Source organism: Calypte anna, chromosome 5A, assembly GCF_003957555.1.
Source record: "Calypte anna isolate BGI_N300 chromosome 5A, bCalAnn1_v1.p, whole genome shotgun sequence".
Taxonomy (NCBI): Eukaryota; Metazoa; Chordata; class Aves; order Apodiformes; family Trochilidae; genus Calypte; species Calypte anna.
The window spans coordinates 9409795-9432320 of record NC_044251.1 but is presented as its reverse complement, the minus strand read 5'-3'; the positions used below and the strand labels follow the sequence as shown (position 1 = coordinate 9432320).

Genomic DNA, 22526 nt, shown 5'->3' with positions numbered 1-22526 from the left:
CTTGAAAAGACAGAACACAATGGCCACCAAGATCTAAAATTCTGACACTACATTTAATAACCAGCTACAAAATCAAAACACAAAACACAAACAGCCCTCCTCCCCCCCTAATAAACACCCCAGCAAATCAAACAAGTAGTTTTTCTGCTTCAAAAGCAGCAAACACAAAAGATATGATGTGCTGCATAGAAAAGCCCCATCCAATACATCACCAGTACTGTATTAATTATATGTTGACTAACAGGCCTAGTTTTTGATGTAGCACAACAAAAATCTAATTCCCAACTGTCTTGCAGTTTTTGGTAAAAATTAAGCATCAAAATAAATATGCTTCACATCAGTGTCAAGAATCGGGCAGCTGCAGCCAAAGTTTTAAAAGGTAGGCCCAGCACTAGGCATCTTTAATACAAGTCAGGTATTTTGAAAAACAAACAAACAAAAGCCTGTATGTACAATACTTGAATACGTGCCAGAAAAATCTGACTCCATGTCTGCTCAGAACCCAGTATGCTATCTGTAGGAGATCATCTGTATGTAACAGCTATTCTCTTTTGCAAGGTCAAGATGATGCAGAACCAAATGCTTAAAAAAAAATGGGGTGATGTGGAATACTTCATTACAGATATTTAGAGAAATAAAAAGTTTGTTTCATGATTAAAACACTGTGCCCTTCTCCCAGACCATTAATTTAAACCAAAAGTGCCTCTACCGAGTTGACATTAAGGGAGATCCTGAAGCAGTAGAAACAAAAAGTGTATTTACCTTTCAACATCATGGAGTATAACTTGTTCGTCATTGCCTATAAAGAGAAATATAAGCACTTAAGATCACATTCCAGTGGTTAAAAAGCATTATAAAGACAGAAACCACAACAAAACAATAAATAGCTTCTTTTTTACTTTCTATTTCAAAAACAAAACTAAAGCAGAGAGTGAGCACTTCAGTTGCCAAGTGGTCAGGCTGCTGCTCACTTATGTCAAAGGCTCCATGCCATGTGACATTTCCAGTCATGACCAAATGCACCAGTAGATTCCATCTGATACTGCTCTACACAACAAATAATTCTACTTAACTGGGCTCCTGAACAGTCTTGTTTTCAGCTTCAGCTTGCGTTTTGGGACATTTGCAGTAAAGAGTATTATATGAAGCAGCAGAACACCTTCTTGTTCAGAGGATGCTCCACAAAAAGATAATGAAAGGTGAAAAGAGATGCTGTAAGCAAAATGTACTGTGCTCCTGCTCAAACGCTGCCAGTTCAGTGTTTTGCAACCATTGAGAATGCACGAATGTGACAGCCAGGGTAATTTTTTAGTGTTAACAAAAAACAAACCAAGTAACCAGACAATTGTGTCCTTTTTCTCTGATCACATTCATTGAATACAATAGGAACTAAGCACATCCATGCAGAATAAGAGGGTCACAGCTACAACATAATTTGACTTGTTCAAGGAGTGTTTTTCAAGCTACAGCAACAGAATTTTTTTTAGTCTTGGCAGGGAATAATAAAGTAATTTGCCACCTCCTCTTTAAAATATTTACAGAGAAAAACATTTACATTAAATTCAGAAATAAAAACCAGAAAGCACACAGTCATATTCCTGTGCTCTCTCTTTGCAGTTGTGATAAAGTTGTGAAGCTGTCCTAACATACACCAAAGCCAAAGGTTCAGAGGGAACAAGATTTCCCATTAGGATTCTTAAGTGTTCAGTTGACTCAGTTTTCATTTATTCCACGCACGTTTCAATTGTATTCTGTCCCAACAGAAGAACTATGAGAAAGTTTCTCTTTGACTAATAAGGTGTGAGATTTTTCTACATCCACTTTCTCTTCTTGCACTGGCTCCTAGTTAAATTCTGCCAGCCTTACTTAGATTACTGCAGTAGCTCAATCTTTTTCACAGGTCAATAAACAATTCACTTATACATACATAAGTGTCCTTTGATTACAAAGTGCAATGAAAACTGCCCCTTACATATTATGAGCAAGGTTTATACTTAAACTACTCTAGTACCTACGTATTTCACCAGTGAAAAATGTAGCCTGATTATTCCAGTGACAAAATTTCCGCCATCAGATGCACCTGCTCCTCAGTCTCCATACAATGTTAACATGTGAATCATTCTAGATGCCTGGATTCAAGCTTCTAGTAATCATGGAACCAACCTTCCCTTCCATCACAAGCTCCAAAATGGGAAGGGGAGGGTTTGTGGAAATACCACTGCTTCTCTCTGTTCTGCATGTGGGAGGTGGTGACAAAAATCTAATCACAAACTGCTTTGTTGCCTCTGGTAAGGATGCATCCTTGCAAAAAACATCACTGCTGTTCAGCCCAGTAGGGCTCTCACTTATGTATTTTGCTGTATTTTACTTTTACACTGCACAGTATTTTAATTATCCTTTGCAGGATGGCTTGTTCTTCATAGAGAATAACTGGGTTGTAATTTTATACACAGCTCTCCCTTTTATAATCTCTCTTGTTTTGACAGCTGCAGGTACCATGATCAGAAAGACAAAAAGTTTCTGCCAGTCCGTTCAATTAAACCTCTGAGCATGAAATACTACAGAGAACATACAGCAGAGAAGAGTTAAGGTGGCCTAAACCTCATATCTGTCACATCAGGCCTGTGCAGGAAAAAATAATTTCCCTGTAGGTTTATATATATACCAAGTTGAAAGGGATTTCCTCAATCAGGATCATCAAGTCCAACTCCTTTGCCTGTGTAGGGCACCTCAAGAATCACACCATGTGCCTGAGAGCATCCTCCAAATGCTTCTTGAACTCAGGCAGGCTTGGTGCTGTGACCACTTCCCTAAGGACCTTGTTCCACCGCTCAGCTGCCCTCTGGGTGAAAAACCTTTTCCTGCTACATAACTCAAACCTCCCCCACTTCAAGCTTCTACCATCTCCTTGAGTCTGTGCACTTTGTGCTAGTTCCCATACTTTAATTTTTAGGTTGGTTGGTTGGTTTTTGTTTGTTTTTTTTAAAATTATTCCTATTTCCATTATTTGAATACAACTCCAGCTTCAGTACTGGGGGAAATTATGGCCATAATTTTCTCAGACCTTTGAAGAATCTCCCAGAACATTGTGGAGTGAGTTAACATAGGTAGCCCCATTTTGCCAACAGAGATAAAACAGATGGTACACCTAGGTCATGAAGCAAAATTACTCTTTAGGAGGGATTCAAGGGTCAGACTCTTGAGGATAAGCCCTGTGAATCTTGGTGAAGAAATGGAAAGAGTTCATGACTCCTCCAGTGGAAAAATTTCTGGCAGAGGCGTAGCATGTTTATGCAGAATGGAGGAGGAAAAAGATGAGAACTTCCAGTTTGTCTGTGCATCAGCTGTCACAGCTCATTGAACCTGGCATCTTGCAAAAATCCACCATGATCAGTGATGTAGATCTTTAGCTGCAGGTGTTAACTGCAGGACAAGGTGCAGCCAAAGCACTCTGCTGCCTTTCCTGTGAAAACAGTAGCCTCTGACAGCAGGGCCCAATGGACAGAGGGTTGAGTTAGAAATAAGAAAAATACCATGACAGCCACTCCAGCAAGCCCTGGCAAAGATCATTCCTTGAATATTCATGTAAGGCTCCATTTGTCTGAATTCAAGACAAAATAAAACAGACTCCAGCCCAAAATTTCATTGGAATCACTCATGCAGATACATTTACTTGAAGATGGTGTGAACGCTTGTCTTTCTCATAAAAAACCAGCAGTCCTCAGAATCAGAAAATAGGCATCACTATTTGACATTTTCAGGATTTTCTCCACCTGAGAATTTTATCTGAATCATTTAATCCTTAAAATTTGACACCATCTTAATCTCTGTCATGCCTTTTTCTCTAAGGGATGTTGCAGTTTTACCACAGTGCTGAATGACAGGAAGCTTCCACCATTCACGTCTGCTTAGGATCACCTTATAACATTTATTTGCAGTTCCCAGGTCTTAGTTCAAAAAGCTAATGAAGGGCTCTGACCGAGTAGTCTTATAATATCCTTAAATAAGTCTAAGTGTTTGCTAATGGACATACCAACGAAACAGACAGATTCCTGTTCATTCTAATACCACGTCAGATACAAGAAATGAAGTACAGAAGAAAATGACACGGACATGTTTATTTGACATTCTTGTGCCTTTTTCTTCTTAATTTAATTTTTCTCTCTACTTCAACACTTCAAGAATCAAGTGGTGAAACAAACGTAAATTCCAGGGTAATTCCCAGAACAAGTACATGTCCACTTTCCTTATATTAGTTTTAAGACTAAATAAACTTTCTGTTAAAAAAAAGAGGATTTATTAAAAAAAAAGAAGATAAAAAAGAAGATGAAGAACATCGAGGCCAATTAGAGCCCAATGTGACAACAGTTCTAAAAGGCAGACACGTATCCAGTGAAGACAGAAATGAGGCCTAAGAAAAAGTGGTCCACCAACAGATGGCAAAAGCCCTTTGTTAGCCATCTAAGGGTACATTAAGATTAGCTACTAGAATCAGCAGTTATCAAGCATAAGATAAGATATTGTGCCAGAGAGGATGCAAGGTCTGTTCTCAGTACACCTAAGAGGGAACAACAAAAATCATGTCCCCCAGTCAGCAGCACAAGAAGGGTCAGATCAAACCCAGGATTCTCATGACAGCTAGAGACAAGATGCACTTATACCACAGTCTGGGAAAATGAGAGGCATGATAACATTAAAATGTTGCACTAGCTAAAGAATTCCCTGTTCCCAAAAAAACTTCAGCTGCTGATTAAGGACATCTTCCAGATCTTGAGGGGACTATGGAAAAGACCTTTCATGTGAGGCAGAATCTCACTCATGGCTTCAACTTTAAGGCATTCACAATGCAGACTCCAGTGTGATCAGGGTGGTTTTCCTCCCTTACCTCCAGAGAACACTTTTGTATTGCCACTGTTGAAAGCCAGACAGAAGATATTAGAGTGATGCTCCCCTTTCAGCTGAACTGGTTTGACTCTTGAGTGGATGGCTTCTTCCATATGCCAAAGTAAGACCCGTCGGTCATCCCCTCCTGGAAGAAAGGAAGGAAATGTGTATTACAGCCCAAGCCATGTGTATAGTGATGTCAGACAAGATACTTACCTCTGCAGTTATTCAGCTTTGCTGAAATCCTAATTAGCATGAAAAACATTTATATCTTGTAAGGGTTTGGATATATAGACACGCATTTACACTAAGATGCCACACAGTCAAGTATTCAATTAATATGAAAGAAAACAGAGAATTCAGCAGGAAAAGTTTGGATTAAACAGCTGCCACTCTGCTAACACATATAGTGGCAACCTATAGCAACACGGAGACTCAGAATTTTAAGAATATGCAAAATTTTGTGTCAAGCTGTAGATGAACTATATAGTGCCAAATTAACATATGCATGCTGGCAAAATGCTTCTACATCACCTGCTTGTTGCAACCACCACTTATACTATTCACAAAATAGGAACTTCTTTCCCTTCCACAGACAAATCTACCTCCACTAGCAGTCTTTGCAAAGCCTTCCTAGCATAGGTTAGCTTGAGGGCTTATGTGTGAGCATAAAAAATTTTACTGAAGCATTCAAAAGTCTGCAGCCTGTGCCATAATGTCATGCTTCTAGATTTGTAAAGGTTAAGACAGACATTTCTGAGAAGAACTCCTGACAAAGAGAAAACATGGGGGAAAGAAGTTAAACTCACTCTTGCTTTACAGCTTGCTGTTAAGCTTGCTAGGTACAGTTCTCAGTGCAAAGCTCTTTGTGCAAATATACTTAAGTGTCTCCTTCTCTATCTTGTAAACAGTCGGATATAAAGTAAATAATAGATTCTGTTCATGCTTCAATTGCATTAAACTACTGTTTATTGGGGAAGCAGAAAAATCAAGGTAGTATTGTACTAAGCAGCACTGTCACCATCAATTTTGGATGTCTAAAAATTTGAACAAAGCTCTTTTAAATCAGACTTTAAATACTTCAGTATCAGTTTTAATAACAATTGAAAGAGAACGGCATAACAGTCCAAAGTGCCACTAGAAACATGCTGAGTTTTGCTAAGGCATTTCACTGTTTCTTTGCACAACCAAACACATGAACTCAGTGTCTTCTGAACTGCTATCCAGTTCCAAAAGGCATAAAAAAGGCAAGAGGAAACTGACACTGCCTGGTTTGTGATTTATTTCAAAAAGAGGTAAAGGCATAAATAGAATTAATGACTACTGTTAAGCAGATTTCTTAAAATTTCTCACACCATATCATGCTATTAAGAAGTTCTCATGAAACTGTGCTATGTAAAACATTGTCTCCCAACCTTTAAGTATCCTAGCAGATTTTGACAATCCCTTTGAACACCTGCAAGTTACGCTTACCCATGCTCTATGAAACTGTGTATTCCTCCTCCTGATTTTGTACTTTACAGAGCAAACAAGAATACGTGATAAAATTATTTTCAATGCATTTGGTAACTACTGGAAATAAGAGTCTAATGTGATTGGTCCAGAAAAACTCACAGTAATTTTTAATCAACTAAACTTGGGAGATTTTAGATTCCTTTCTGTCTAGAAATAGGAGAGAAAGTTGTATTTGGACCCTAGTGATTTCAGAAGAAAGCTAGTAATAATCAGATATAGGAATACATGGCTGCTGAAATACATGACCATGTTAGTTACACTAAAATCAAGAACTGATTGTCACACTTAAAGCAGATACTTTCCAAAGCTGCCAACAGCCAGGTCTTAATGTTATCACTACCTGGCAAACAATTAAGTCCCATTCAAGGCTGCTTGCTGTACACCAACATTGCTTCTATCAGACAACATACACTGTCTTTCAAGACTTCCTTAAAAGACCTTTCAAAGCAAAAGATAATAATGTACTGTTGTTGTTACTGTAGCAAATCAATTTGCAAAAACACTGCAGTAAGTCTACACATCCTCCTACCTGCTAGCACATCATCTGGGTGTCTCGCTTTAACAGTAAATTCAAGCTACCAAAATCTGACTCTTTGAAGTTACAGTAAGAGGGCAGAAAGAGGGAGGCACACACATACAGACAGGTATACAGGAAGACAGCAAAGAAAATGTGAGTATTTACAGCTTTTATGTTCCTTGTAGACGACCACGTTTCATCAGACACGTTATGCAACAGAAGTTACCAGTCTGAGAATTATAGGAAACTCCAGGCCTACAGCATTCATTATGTACAGGTAATCACTGAATGCAGATTAAGATGTTTTCAATTTATGGTGCATATATTGTGCACATACACCTATTTTAAAACATGTGAAGCAGAAGCCACTCGACACTTCTCAAAAAAGCACTGGGACCTACTGCACAACCTGTGGTAACTCCACAATGTTCCCCAAAAGAGACTACTAAATGTGTATGGCAAGAGTATGCTCTTCACATGACACAGAGCACACAGCAACAGCTTTATACACATCTGAGAAATGGGGATATACAGCCTCATACAAAATAACAGTAGAACTGAAGGAAATGGCCTGAAGTTTAGACTAGATATTTGGAAGAACTAATTTATTGAGAGTAGTCAGGCACCAGAACAGGCTTCCCAGAAAGCTGGTGGATTAACCATAACTAGGAATCAAGAAAATATGTAGATATAGCACTTCAGGACATGCTGTCCTGGGCATGGTGTTTTTTTCTGGGTTGACAGTTGGACTTGGTGATCTTGGAGGTCTTTTTCAACTGTGACAACTCTGCAAGATTCTGTGAAAATACCTTAGCCCCTGGGGTTCCACATGTGGATTTTCCAGAACTGCAGCTGCACATGAAGTCTTGAATTCCTACTTTTTCAGTTCATGGTGTCAGAAGTAGTAAGATTAAAATCTACAAATGGAAACAGCTTCAACTTCATCTTATTTGGCAGATTCTGTCTAGGACTGCATGACTGACAAGTTGAAAAGTAAAAGTTTGTGTGACCCACCTAAGTATCATATTATGCCATGTACAGTTCCTTTTCAGAAAGGAACCACATTTTAAAACACCTAATTAGTCAAGCACTTCAACATTCATTATGGGTCAAACCTCCTTCTGCATTTTAAGTCAAAGTGAGAAAGGGAGACAGACTAAAGAAGTATTTGTGGTCAGAGAGGCTAAAAATGTTTTCACCTTCCCATATTGCTCTTGATGCAGAGAAAAGCAGTATTCAGTTTATTTTTTACAAGCACACATGAATGAAAAATACAAAGACACACATCTTCCCTGTGCCAATGTCCCAAGTCACTGGAATATTTCAGGCCTTCTGACTGATGTTGATGGGAGACATAGGCAGAATTAAAGAATTCTACCCAGAAGATACGTAATAGAACGTATCTAGAAAGAAAGCTTGCATTTAAAATCTTGGGATAGATATCCTGAAATAGATTCTGAAGTAGACAAACACTTTACATTCAACCCTGACAACCTCCTAGTTTCTATGGGCCCAAAGTAGATGTCCCAGAAGACTTGTAAGTGCCTTGTCTTCTTCACTGTTTGCCTGCTTCAGAATGGTTTGCATGTGCTGCACACCCTAAGATCTGGCAAAGAAAAGAAAAAGAAAAAAAAGCCTCCCAAAGAAAGTTCTCTCTTTTTTTTTTTGGCTTTTTATTTATTTGTTGGGGTTTTTTTTTAAGTAGCACAGACAAACAGTGTAGGTAGACTACACCCGTTCTAGGTAACTGAATAGGTCCCAGATGACTTGGCAGGCCATATATTTCTGCACAAATAGTTTCCTGCCTCCACAATTCCTAAATCAAAGCATTCTAGTTTGGCATTGCTTTTAGACTAATTCTCCCCCAAAAAGTTTCCTGACCTGGTTACCTTCTAAGGAGGTAATCACTAAACTTACACACAATTAAATATGGAAGAAGTCTACCTTATAGTAAGAGTCACCTACCTCTAGTCCAGAATCATTTGTATTAGTCCTAAAACTCTTAGAAGAGGGACAGAATATACCCTTACCAAAAGCAAATCTAGTCTAAACAGTATCTGTGTAGCTCATGAAACACTTGAGCTCTTGTGTGCTAACAAAAACACTTCAAAATCATCCTCAACAGGACTTAAAAACTGCAGTTTTAAACTGCATTAACCTTGCTGATTGTGGACCAAGCTCAAGGTCACTACTCCTCTTTATCTGCCATACCAGGTTCACTCACTTGAAGAACCTACATGGCAAACAGCCAGCATTTCTAAACCATAACATAAAAAGATTAATCATATTGCTTCTATCTACTCAAGAAGCTGCATGAACCACAGAAAGTGTGACTGAACAGCATTTCAAGAAGTTGACCTCAGCCATGGGTAAAAGACCAGACTGTATTAGAATTACTCCCAGTATATGTGTGGTCTTTCTTGCACTTAAAAACCTGCACTGAGGTAAAAATGACACCCTCCTTAGGCAGCCTATTTCAGTGCTTCATTATCCTTGCTATTAGGCAGATTATCCTAGTATCTAGCCTAAGGGTGCAGTTTGACCTTACATATAATCCCACCCCCCTTGCCATGCACTCCTGAATTTTTCCTTTCCCAGTTCAGTGGTGAAGCAGCCAGAGGGAGAGTAGGTTAAAGAAGTTGGCCTGGCAGAAAATCAACTGTCAGAGAAACCTCTCCTTCCCTATTCCTTCCCCCTGTTCAGATGATTCCATCATAACAGTTTATGATTTAAGCTCTACAAGTGCCATATTACAAACAACAGATAGGAGAAATAAGTGAATGAAATACAGCATGAAGAAGAAAAGTAAGACCAAGTAGCCTTCTAAAATCTTTCTTCGTGTAATTGAAGACCATTTCTTTGTCCTGTTCCTGAGAGACATGGAAAAGTTTGCAACCTTATGTAATAATAATTAGTAACACTTTCATGCAACATAAGAGTTGCATCTGTACCTACTTTTCTTTCTCTAGAATAAATGGACTTTTTTCATTCAGACTTTCCTTTTTCTAGACCTCTGATCATTCTTCATACCCTCTTCTGAACTTTCTCAAATTTGTCCACATCTTTTTCAAAATACTATGCCCAAAATTGAACACAGTGCTCCATCTGACATCCCAGCAGCACCATTACTTCACATGCTTTATCTCTGATAATATTTATGTTGTGATCTACTACCACATCTGGATCCTCTTCTACATGACTACGGTCTAGTCACCATAGTACAGGTGTACAGGTGACTATTTTTATTCATGTCCTGTAATTTGCACTTGTTGCTATTAAACTACATGACACTTTTTCCAGACTATGTCTCTTAATTAACTTTATAAACGACTCCTACCCTTTGAACTTGTTGCTGCCTTTCCTGGTATCACCTTTAAACGTTATAATTTCACAGGCATTGATGAAAACATCACATAATAACTGGACCTTAAACACCTTCTCACACAGAATTCTGCTTGATAGTAAGAGACCAAGACTAAGCCTGCCCTCCCTTTACTTGATCCCCTTTGATCAATCCCCTTACTTCAGAAGTAACACTCTACCTTTGCTAAGGTCACCCCATTCCCCTGTTTCTGGCTCACATTCCTTCAGATTTACATGGCAGCCAAATGCCAGTTGAATTTCCAGTGCTTTTTGCATCCCTACAAGTTTACGATCATAGAAGAGCTATTAATTTTTGCATTATCTGGTGAGAGAAATAGAACATATGCATGGATTAAGTAAACCTCAGATTACAGTAGTTCCCAGAAGTTATCTTGAAAGCACAGTTTAAAGTAGAGGGGGAAAAAAGTGGGAGGTTCTGATAAAGATACTCATGTTTGCAAGAGATAGTAGGCATGAAAAGTGACAGATAAATTAATAGGAAAACACATTCACCAAACTTAAGGATGCGAGAAAGAAAACCTATTACATAGACTAAGTAAAGATGATTTTTAGAAGCTAAATTTCAGGAGGAGATGATTGGCACATCTGAGGGTAAAAGTCAGTTGCATATCATTGCATGGTGAATTTAATTTCCATGCATGAACAGTTACGTTTCCCAAACTGTTAGCAGAAAAATACCACTATGTAGGATATACCACTATGTAGGATATAAAGTGTTGCAAAGACACATTTTGCCCAATGAACTCTCTCAACTCCATCCAGCAGCTAGTTTTAACTAATTTCAGCCTATGTGCACATTCCTTAAACATTAAGCTTTCCTTTTCACCCGTGTCATTCTACAGACAGGTCTTTTCTACTTGTCACATCACACATTGGAGCCCTCAACACAAGAAGGACATGGAGCTGTTTGGAGCAAGTCCAGAGGAGAGGCACAAAGATGATCAGAGAGCTGGAGTACCTCTCTTACGGAGACAGGCTGAGAGAGTTGGGGTTGTTCAGCCTGGAGTAGGCTCTGGGGAGACCTTACAGCAGCCTTCCAGTACCTGAAGAGCCTACAGGAAAGATGGGGAGGGACTTTTTACAAGGACACATAGTGACAGGATGAGGAGCAATGATTTTAAACTGAAAGAGGGTAAATTTAGATTAGATATTAGGAAGAAATTTTTACAATGAGGGTGGTGAGAGACTGTCACAGTTTGCCCAGAGAAGTTGTGACTGCCTCCTCCCTGGAAGCATTCCTTCCCTCCTGGAAGCCAGGTTGGATGGGGCTTTGAGCAGCCTGGTCCAGTGGCCCATGGCAGGGGGTGTGGGAACTCTATGATCATTAAGGTCCCTTCTAATTCAAACTCCCCTATGATTCTATGATCTTCTGATCTTCTCCTGTGTATCCTCCTCCTCTTCCCATTTCTCTCTTTTTTTCTTTTTAAATCCCAGTCCTTATGCACTCCTGCCCTCAAACATTAGGTGTTTCTCTCTTTCTACCCCTTCCTAGGGTGACACTGCTGAGTACCACACAGGTACAAGGAAAAGCCTACAGACTGGCTCCCATCCCAATCTGTTGACCTCGACTTCTTTACTTGAAAACACAGTTAGTTAGTAACAAAATTAATTTCTATTAAATGTGTACCCTCCAATAGAAGATTTAAAGCAATTAAGATACCAAAAATTTTCAAACACACTTTCAAAAGGCCTGCTGAGGCTTGTCTACACTGAAGTTCTCTCCAAAATCCTAACAGGAAAACCATCTGGAACTGTAATATAAACCCCGTTCAAGCAGTTTGAAGTATTTACTGAAACAGTAATCATTACCCTTAAAAACTTGCTTCCAGCAGATTCATAAAAAACAAGTAAATCATAAAATGTGGGACAGATACCCAAGAAAAGCATTCCAGCCAATACTGATGAGAACAGCACTAATTTGGATGCAAGCTAGAATTTAAAGGGCATTGGTTTAGCCACTCTGAATGCACGGTATTAGCTGTAGTTAAAAGAGCTCTAACAAGGTCTAAGTTGTTAACAAGTCAGTTAGCTACAGTAGATTTCTTCTCTGGGTAAAGATTATGCATATTACTTAAGACTGAAGAACCAAAAGGACTGCTTGCACTCTCCCTTTTCACACACTCAGATATCCCTGTTAACTCTCTTAGCTGTTAGAAGCGCAGATGGAAGCATCTAACATCTCATCCTTACCTCAGCACACTGACTATTTTGAGGAAGAGACCCACATGCCATCTATTCTAAGGCTTTATCTGCATTTGAAAGTCTTCTGAAGCAGCTCTTCTAGAAAACTTCAGATTAGAGACAGCTTATACCCTGCTTTTACCTTTCATCTGAGCACTCATTCTCACCATTTTTTTCCTGCCTTTGCTATTTCACAATTTCAAGATTAAGTATGACCTTAAAAAAGGAGTGTTTTGAGTGTAATTTTAATGGAGCCTAGGCTTATAATGGCATGAACAGAGTATCCATACACTTCTCACCTTTTAATTTCTTATTCTTAACAAATCACCTGCCATTCTTGACCTTATAGTCACAAATAACATAAAACTTTGTTAAAAACAGCTACCATAATTAGAGCTTTTAATTTTCTCAGAGCATCAATACAAGGACAGATTTAAGGTAGTCTGCTCTTAATTATCCCCCAAATTTGTGCACTAATGGCATAAGTAACTTAAGCATCCTCTTTCCACCCCTGACTTTTTAACTTAATTCCTCGTCATGTCATGAAATTTAAAAGGGCACAACTCTAGCACCATTCCTACGTATGGAGGAAAAGCCTACCACCCTTGAACACTCTGTAGCTTTATGAGGAGTTAGGAAATTGAAAACTGGGCATGGTCTGAAAGACTTCATTTAACCTACACATCTTGTGGTGTTCACCAGATGGGAAATCTGCCTCCATGCTCTCACTGCAGCTACCTTGACTCAAACAGTTTGGACAAAATTAATGGTAAAAAAAGTCCCTTGCAGCCCTCAACTTTTTATGCTTCCACTTTTCAACATAGGAAAGTGCATCAATGATATGACAAGATCTGAAGTGTCTCCCGAGGCCTTCTAAAGCAAAAACAGAAAGTACTGATGGTTTTCCCATCACTTATTATGAGGGGTTAAAAAAAGCAACAACAGATGTATTTGAGCTCTCTGTAGCACATTATAAGCAGAAATACATAGCTCTGCTTACTTCTGCAGAAGGATCTGTACAAACAAGCACACCAACTCTGGTACATCTAGGAACTTCATTCCCTTCCAATATTGCCCATGAATATACATACATGTGCATATGAATATATATGTATATTCACAAGATAAACAGATGCATATCTCAAAAGTTGCAAGTGCATATAGGTAAAAGACACCCAGACAGGAATACTAAGACCCTTGATGGACACTTGTTTCGAAAATCCTGGGTTTAGGCTTTTAACTTTCTCCAGGTAAGAAAGTTAAATTTAGGAACATCTCAATGTAACAGTTCCCACAGAAAGGGTTATAAGGTGTTTCTATTCTGCCCTTGCTTAAAGATAACCAAAACCCCACAACTTGTTTTTAATTGACTTCTAGTGATATTTCTGGATTTATTACTGATACTTTGTGACAGAGCCCGCCTCTGCCCGGACACCTCGGCAAGGCAACAAGCAGCCCACTCAGCCATGCCCGCATCACTTCTGCAGTCGTCCTTGTCGCCACTTACAGCCCACCAGAGGCAGGCCAGGCAAATCCGAGACCCTGCCGCCCCTCCTCCACCCCTTTGCTGGGAACCAGGCCACTACCCTCTTGCAAGGGACCACTTGCAGCAAAGCTGCCACGGCCTTAAGCCAAGGAGCCCTGCGGTTCCCCCGAAGGCCGTTGCCCCACACGCCCGGGAACGGACCCTCCCCGGGAGAGGGAGCTGCCGGCAGCCCCATACCGGGGGAAGGGAGGGAGGGGGGGGCCGGTCCCTCAGCCCGCTTCCCCCGGGGGCGTGGGGATGCCGGGACGCATCACCCGCGGCCTGCAATGGACACTGCACAAGGAGGCCTGGCCATCCGCAGGGACAGTCCCCTTCCCGCCGCCCCGAAGGGCTCTGTCCTCTCGCAGAGAGGGCGCGGGGTCCGCCGGCTCGGCGGGAGAGGACCCACCCCTTGCCCCTCAAGGCCTGAGTCCCCGGGGCACCGCACCGTGCCCCGCAGCGGGCGGGATAGGCCCTCGATTCCCCGGCCTGTCGCTAAGAGCCGCCCGAGGAGAGTGCGGCCTGCAGCGCCCGGCCAGGCCCCGGCCTGAAGTTGCCTCTTTCCCCGCCGCCCCTCCGAGCCTGGAGGCGGGGAAGGAGGGAAAGGCACCTGCGCCAAGAGCTACTGGGGTGGGGGGAGGCGGGCAGCCGGCGGCTGAGCCCCGCAGCCCCTCCCTGGCTGGGGGGAAGGGGGTGCTGAGCCTTCCCCCCGTCCTCAGTGTCGCAGCTGATGTCAAGCCCTCGCCTCCTTCCTACCTGACAGCATCCCCCACCCCCATGGCTCCCTCAGCCCCGGGCGAGCAACAGGGAGGACCTGAACCCAAAAAACGTCACCACGAAAATAATCTTCCCCCTGTCCAAACGCGCCCCACAAGGGGAGGAAGGAGGAGGAACAAAACAAAACCTTACTCCCCTCCCCCAAAAGGAGATGGGGAGGGGGAACTTGGGGGTTGCTGGTCCCAAAGTGAGCAGTGCCTCAATTAAACCGAGCGGGACGCCAGAGCCCCCCCGGCAGAACTCCGGCCCGCAGCCCGCCCGTCCCCCGGCAGCGACCGCTGACCCCCGCCCGTACCCTGGGGAGCTGGCCCGGGCACGGCTCTGGCAAATGCCATCCGGCACCCACAATGAACGCCGCGGGGATGCTTCCCCTCCGCCGTCGTAACCCCCAAATAATAATCTTTTAAAGAGCAAAACACGCGAGCCATCAAATAAAGGGGCACCCCCTGCTTTTACCCTCCGTGCCCTGGAAACACTCTCGGAAAAACTTTGTCCGTGGCTCCCCCCCCCGCCTCTACCTCCCCCCAATAAATAGTAGAATTTAAAACCTGTCAACCATTTTAGATCTCTACTTGGGAAACATTATTCCCGGGCACCGGTGGGTTTGAGAAACGACTCTGAGCGCCGTCGCGGCTGCCCTCCCCCTGGGCCTCGGGGGAGGCGGCTGAGGAAGAGGAGGAGGAAGATGCTTTCTGGGGAGGGGGTGGCGGGAGGGGGCGAGGGACGGGGAACGCTGGCTTTACCTGAGACCAGCCACTGGCCTCCATTGTTGGAGAATTCAATGGCATTGACACAGCCGAAGTGGCCCAGAAGGTCCTTCTTGTAGAGGTTCCTGCAGCCCCGCAGGCGTCTCCGCTGGAAGTCCTGGGTGAGCAGGGGGTCCCCCTCCAAGCCCCGCTGGGACAGGAACCTCACCACCGACCGCATGCTGCCCCCCCGGACGCCTCTCCTCTTCATGCTGCCGCCTGCGCCGCTCCCCACCGCTCCTTCCCCCGCCGCCCCTTCCCCCGCCGCCGCCGCCGCCTCCCCTCCCCCGCTTCCCCCCTTGTTATGGTTATGATGATTTTTCTTTAGCCAGCCATGGCAGAGAGGTGTTAGACACTCCGCCGCTTCCTGATCCCGCTGGCTCCTCCCCGCTCCCCTCAGCAGCTGATCCTCAGCTGCAGCCCGCGCCTCCCGGCCCGGCTCTAACGTCGCTGTCGCTGCTGCCGCCGCCGCCGCTTTTTAACTCGCCGCCGTAACGGCGCGGGGGACGGACACACACGCACACACACGGGCACATTCGCCGCTCCGGGGACCTGCGGAAGGACGTTTCCCGCTGCTCGCGGACGCGGGGCGAGCTCCTCAGAGGAGCCGGGGCAGGTGAAGGGGGAAGGGATCGCTGTGGAACCACGGCTGCCCCCGCCTCCTCCCCCTGCCGGGTCCTGCGGACAACTCACCGAGGGAGGATGAGGGGAAAAAAAAATAAAATATTTATATATATACACATATATATACACACCCAATGCTTACGGCTTGCGGTGTCCTCCGTAAATGCTGAGTGATTTCTGATGGATTTCCAAAAATTATGTTCTTAGATATTTTTTTTTCTTTAGGATGGTTTTTACTAGGCTCTCTGAGGTTTTATTATTTGCTCTCTCTTGCTTCTACCCGAGCAACACTGAAAATAGGAGAGCTCCTGCTTCTCACTTGAACTATTAGACCTCTCTTCAGCACCAGAAGACGATGGGAAACAGGTGAATTTTCTTCTCCTACTCTTCAGCATCACCAACCCCCCTAAAAAGCAACTGGCTAAACAGGTGGAATTCATCTACGTTGTCCTTCACAGTTTTACAACACCCTAACCTGAGTGCTTGTGAGGAAAGACATCTTCTGTCCTTTCACAGGACTCTGTCCCTCATGTAGGAGCTTCATCTGAAGAGTACCATCCATGGAGCACAGAGCAGAGCTCCCTGTCCCACCCAGCAGTGTCTGACTGCATGGTCCTGAGCACAAGGCTGAGTCGTCCCAGACCTGCACCTTGAAACTTTCAGGTCTGTATTTCCCCACAGATGCAGGAGAACTGGCACCAGTACCTAGGGAATACAGTTTTTTGGAAGGTGAGGAATTAGCCAGACAGCACTGGTCTTCTTTGTGTGGAACTGCACCTGCTGCAAATTAAGGGTCTCCAAACTTTAAAACAAACAAAAAAATCTCTTCCTGACATAAACTGCGGTATGGAGGCAGTACTGAATGCTGTTAGACCACTGCCATGGTACAGTGGCAGCTTTTCAGTAGAAACTGACATTATTTAATTACAGAAAGTCAGTTAAGTGCTTTAGGATTCTTCCGGGTTAAGATTCTAGAAAGAATGTGAAATCCTGTAAACCATGCTTTTTACTTGACAATACTACAGCCATATTTTTAACGTGCAACAGAAGAAATGTTTTTTCCTTCAAATCAGAAAACAAAAAATTAAGAAAATTTAATAAAAATATAGAACATTCTTACATTTCAACTTTTAATGCAACTTTTTTTCATGTACTATCAGGTAAGTATAAATATCAGAACTTACCTGCAGGTATAATATTTTGAGAGGAATATTCTGACATATTCTGTGAACTGGTTTATGTTAGAATTATAATTAACAACGTTAACATTGATGTGAGAATGAAGAAAAGTTAATATCTCCTGCATCTGAGCTATATGAATATTTTTTGTAGTTACAGTTACTGATGACCAGCTATTGCTATGTAACATGTCTAGCAAGTTTCAGTATAGACAGACAATGACCAAGTTCTTCATGATTTGTGTTTTATTATTACCTTAGCTTCAGACACATGTAAACTGCACTAGTATAAATTATATAGCTTTCTTGCCCGCATGCCATGAAATTCTGTTGTTCACTGAACAGAATCTGTTGAATCAGAAACTGTTGTTCACCCCTGAATTCCAAACTTCAGCAAGTGAAATTACATTTTTTTGACCTATAGACCCCATCAGTTTGTATTCCATTCTCTCCTACATAGTTTTCATACAGCTCACATCACCATGTGACCTGAGAGCCTTCCAGAAATACACTATGGAATCATAGTATTGTAGAATGGTTTGGACTGGGAGGTACCATAGAGATCATCCAGTTCCAAGCCCCCTGCATGGGCAGGAACACTTACCACTAGATCAGGTTGCTTAAAGCCTCATTCAGCCTGGCCCTGGACACTGAGGCTGTCACTTTTGTCCACATGTGGTTCATTTTTAAATGTTTCCTGAATTATTGTTCAGGTTGGATACCTTCAGTTTCTGTATTGAAATAAATAGATGTAGAGACTTCCATTTGCAATGTAACACAATCAAACCTCCAGTCCTTTTTCTTCATGTTCTGGATCTGGTCTCTAGGAAAGCTTTGTACTTACATGTACAAATAGAAAGAAAATTATTTCCAAAACCTCAGTGCTAGGATTTTTTGAAAGATTTAACTGAGGATTTTAAAAATCACATTTGTAAGCAGTCAGAAAGAACATACCACATTGTTAGAATTTGAAAGAAAAGTAATAGAAAACTGCTAAGCTGTTCTGATAAATTCTGAATTCTTTTGTTATGACCATGTAGGTTTTAAAAAGAAGTGTTGGTAAGCATCCTTTTTGCTCTCTGATTCCTTTGTTTTATTCAGTTTTTAATATAATACGCAAAGGAATTACCTTGATCTATTCCGGTAACATTTTCCTTTGAAAATAACATAATGCTCTGTTAATATTGCCAGAGTGCTGTAATCTCTTTAAGACACTTACAGTATTGGTGTAAGTCATACTGAACTAACATCAATGAATCATCTTTTTGTACTTCAATAGGAACCTCCTGCAGCTTAGAATGAAATTGAGGCATGGACAGTTTTCAGTCAAGCAGGTTGGACTTCATCAAGTTACTGTTTTGTTGGACATGTTAGCACATGGGATGCTGTCCTGGGACTGTTTCAATGTCACCAACCAAACTGTTGAGCCTGGCCAGACTCAATGGGCAGAGTAAGTCAGGGTCTGCTGGCACACACTGCTTGAGTAGCTCAGTTCTGTAGGATGTTTGTAGTCTGCTCCATGCATCAAAAGCAGCATGAAATAAAGCACTAAAATGTTTTGCTTGGGATTTCAACAACTGGGCAACAGAACATCCATAGAACAAAGGAAAAAGCTACAATTTGAGTATGAATAGAGGCAGATAGATCTGTAAATCATCTGCAGAGAGTTGTTAGTTGCATTTCGGTTCAGACAACATGGAGGTAGCATGGAAGGATAAAAGAAGACCCAAGGATACTGTCAAACAACACTCGGAATGAAAGCTTAACTAGGTTTGAAGAAAATAATTTAAGTGAAGCATGGTTGATTGTGTCAGGTAGAGAGGATGAAGTTTAAATTTATTTTTTTTTTTTTAGCTCTGTTGAATTTTTCAATGTGTTTGGTTAACCCAAAGTGGCAACTGAAAATTTTGGGCACTGCTAGTTAGATATCCATGGAGTGAGACTAGAAGTGAAAGAGCAATCAAGAGATCTGTTATTAAATCTTGTATTACTTTATTTATACAGGTTTTTATTTAATTTAGAGAGGAAACAGAAAAAAAAAAGAAGGTAAACCAAGTAGTTTGCCATATTTTAGCCATATGATTTGTAGAAAAATTTTCTTTCTGGAATTTATTCCCTGTAGTGGAAATTAGGTTGCTTCTGAGCTTTTTTTTCCTTTTGCTTATCAATTTCACAGACCATAATGGTGGAAGGAACAAGCATTGGCCTCTGAATCATCTCCCCCTGGGGCTTGTTCAGATCAAGATGCATCTCTAACATGCAACTGTTCCAATCCAATGACTTGTGGCCTCTGAAAACTGGCTTTATATTTTGTGGGTATGTGTCCTGTCCCTTTATTTGTGCTGATGCTGCTACTCATTGCACCTGCTTGTCTGCTATTTTAGTAGAGTTCATTTGGCTCATGGAGTCTCCAGATAATTGCCAAAATAGGCTAGTCAGGAGTGCCCAGCTGGGAGCAGAGTTTTGGTAAATGGGAGATGTCACCTTTGAGGCAGCCATGAACTGAGGCCAGCTTGGATGTGATGCCCTCTGGAATTGAAGCACTGGGGTAAGCTAAGCAGGTCTTCAAGAAACAGAATTGTGAAATTCCTCTCTATTCCTACATAAGCAATGAAAGAGTTGGCACTTAATGAAGAAATATGTTGATGATGATCAGTGTTAATATAACTCATCCTCATGGGATCAGTCTGGCAGCTTTCACCTTTGAGTGCAGTTTTTTCAGATTCTTTGCAAAACCAGCAAATTCTGGCAGATTCCTGCATCGAGTTACTGCTGATTCATCTTTTGGCTTAGGACATAGTTTCACTGAGCTCAGCCTCTATGGTGAGCTAGTTCAAGGAGTTAAACTAGAAGAAAACTTTTTTCTTCTTCTTCTTCTGTGCTATCTTTCTGCTCTCTTAATTCCTTGAATCAAACTGGCACTAGGTTTTGCAGACTGAGACAGTAGCAGGATGACAGGTAGAAAGGGGAAAGCAGAATTGCCTTTTCAACTGCAGCTAAACCTTCTGTCCACCTTGATGCAGTGTGGAACTCCACCTCTAGGATGTGGCTTCACAGTTGAGTGAAACAGATCTCAAATTCTGACTTTTTGATGAAAGAAGCAGTCCTACTGCCTCCCTGGTATCTGCCCTATTAAAACAAACCCTGCTCAAAATTACTTATATGAATAAGCAGTCATGGGTTTACCAGCATTGACACAAGGCAGATAAATTATGTTAGGAGTTGAAATGTGACTTTGGCTTTCTTGTGTAGCTTGGGATGGAGCTGCAGATAGAGTGTTACTAATGAGCTAGTGAGGACTACACACAGCTCTCTGCTCATTGTCTGCTAACAGCAATTTAAGTCTTGACTGGAGCCTCTTTCCTTTGATACTCCATAATCATTGATTTTCCTTCAAACACTAAGTCATTTAGCCTTGTCTTCTTCTTGTTAGAGGATAAGCTAATGTGATTATGAATTTTTTTTTCCTGTGATCATCAGAACAAGTAAAGCCTGGTTTTCTATGGACTCGTCCTGATGTGGCACTGCTGTGTGGATTCTCATATGTATATTGAGCAGTGTCTGCATGTGCTTCCATTTCATCAGTGACAGCTTTATTAGGATCTGTTTCATTGATGTGGCTTTGCATTTTACATAAGTTATCTTTATACAAATTTAGATGGAATTGGGCAATGGCTTAAACAACTTTTGGGGGATTTTTTTTTTTTTTTGGCAAGGAAAGGAGGGAAGGAAGGGGACACATGGGCAAAAACACCAAAAGAGTATAATTGCATAAGACTTCTTACCTTTAGAAAATCAGGATAAAATGAGTCTTTTGACAGATACCTCTGCAGAAATCTCAGAGCAGGCTGTACAGAGAAAGAAAAGTAGTTCTTGCTGTTTACAGTGTAAAGGCTTCCCATTATCTGCTGCAACAGGCCTTGGAAACTTTGGGTTTTTGGTTTTTTTCCAGAGTGCACTCATGCATCAGTTGCTTTCATTTATTTTTAATTTAACCTTTATACTTGAGTAAATGGTTATGTTGGTTGTAAGACAAGCTGTTAAACAGACTTCTGGTTTACAGGACTCTTCGTATAACAGTGATGCCATGAAAAATAAGGGCTTTACATGCAGCCAAGGATACAATACTGTTATTGTAGAAAAGCTAGACTTGGGGGTTTTATTATATAGCACATTTTCTGTGAGACTTTCCTTGTGCAATAAATGCTGGGGCGTTTTATGATTTTCCTCTCTTTTGTAACTGCACATAAGCTCCCATTACCTTAGAAATGAAAATAAATTATTTGTAGAAGGAATAATTGGACTATTTTAGATTTTTAGGTGGATGACAGTTTATTTCAAATGAGTCTAGCTTTGAACAACCTGTTCAGGTTTGGTCACAATCATGAGCTCATCTTAAAAACTCAGAGTTCTCTTGTGCCTTGCCTACCCTGTAGCAGGGCAGCTGGATCCTGGAGCACAGCTACATCAGCTTCTTGGGTCTCCTTCTAATAACTTGGGCCTTGAAATAGGTCTGCAGTGTCCCCAGATGTTAGCTTTTTCCCTTGAACTAGTTTACTCCTTTATTCTGACTCTGTCATTACAGAAATGCTGGTGCTGGAGCAAGCAATCAGTCAGGTTGAACAGGAAATGTGGGACTACCCTTCCTAGTGGCCATCCAGGTTTATGCTACATCACTATGACCATGTAGAACACAGCACTATACATCACAGGGGGATTAAGGAAAAAGGGAGAGACAGGAGAGAGAGCAAGTCCATCTGACTGTGGGAGCTCAGTTACAGCCAGACCTCTCCAGCTTTTTCTCCCAAATGTACACTTTCCTCCTGAGCATGAGTCATATGATGAGCTTCTGAGCGGTCCAAGCGGTGCTGGCTTCTGCCAGGTCACCTCCATTTCTACTGGTCAGCTGTGTCTGGTGCATAGGGACACAGGGAATGGATGGAGAAGCTATGGCTGGGCTACAGCTGTAGAGGAGAATGAAACAGAGAAAAGATGTGCAAGGTACTGCAGTGTGTGAGGTTGCACTGCTTTGTAACCCCCAGTGGGTAAATATAAAAATGGATAAAAATTTCTCCACTGTAGAACAAGGTTGGGGGTCTTTGCAGAAAGACTTACTATACAGAAGCTGTAGCTTTCAGGTATAAAGTATTTTTATGCTCAAAATATAGACACAAGCCAGTGGAAAACAAACTTCC

The 22526-nt window shown here is 41.8% G+C and overlaps 1 protein-coding gene across 7 annotated transcripts in view; it reads right to left on the bottom strand.

Annotated features, from left to right (window-relative positions):
* The window catches only part of DCAF5 (DDB1 and CUL4 associated factor 5), a 79956-nt gene extending 63795 nt beyond the window's left edge, over positions 1–16161 (bottom strand). Inside the window, exons 1-4 of one of the 7 annotated variants that reach the window (XM_030452383.1) lie at positions 16054–16161; positions 15527–15638; positions 4886–5029; positions 763–799 (exon numbers count right to left, since the gene is read on the bottom strand). In XM_030452383.1, the coding sequence (XP_030308243.1) occupies positions 763–799; positions 4886–5029; positions 15527–15638; positions 16054–16065 (305 nt within the window). In that variant the 5' untranslated portion in view covers positions 16066–16161. Of the gene's footprint in view, positions 1–762; positions 800–4885; positions 5030–14454; positions 14550–15078; positions 15093–15331; positions 15402–15526; positions 15741–16053 lie in introns of those variants that run through there. The other 6 variants (XM_030452384.1, XM_030452385.1, XM_030452382.1 and 3 more) reach the window with 6 other exon arrangements.
* Positions 16162–22526: the final 6365 nt, after the last annotated feature.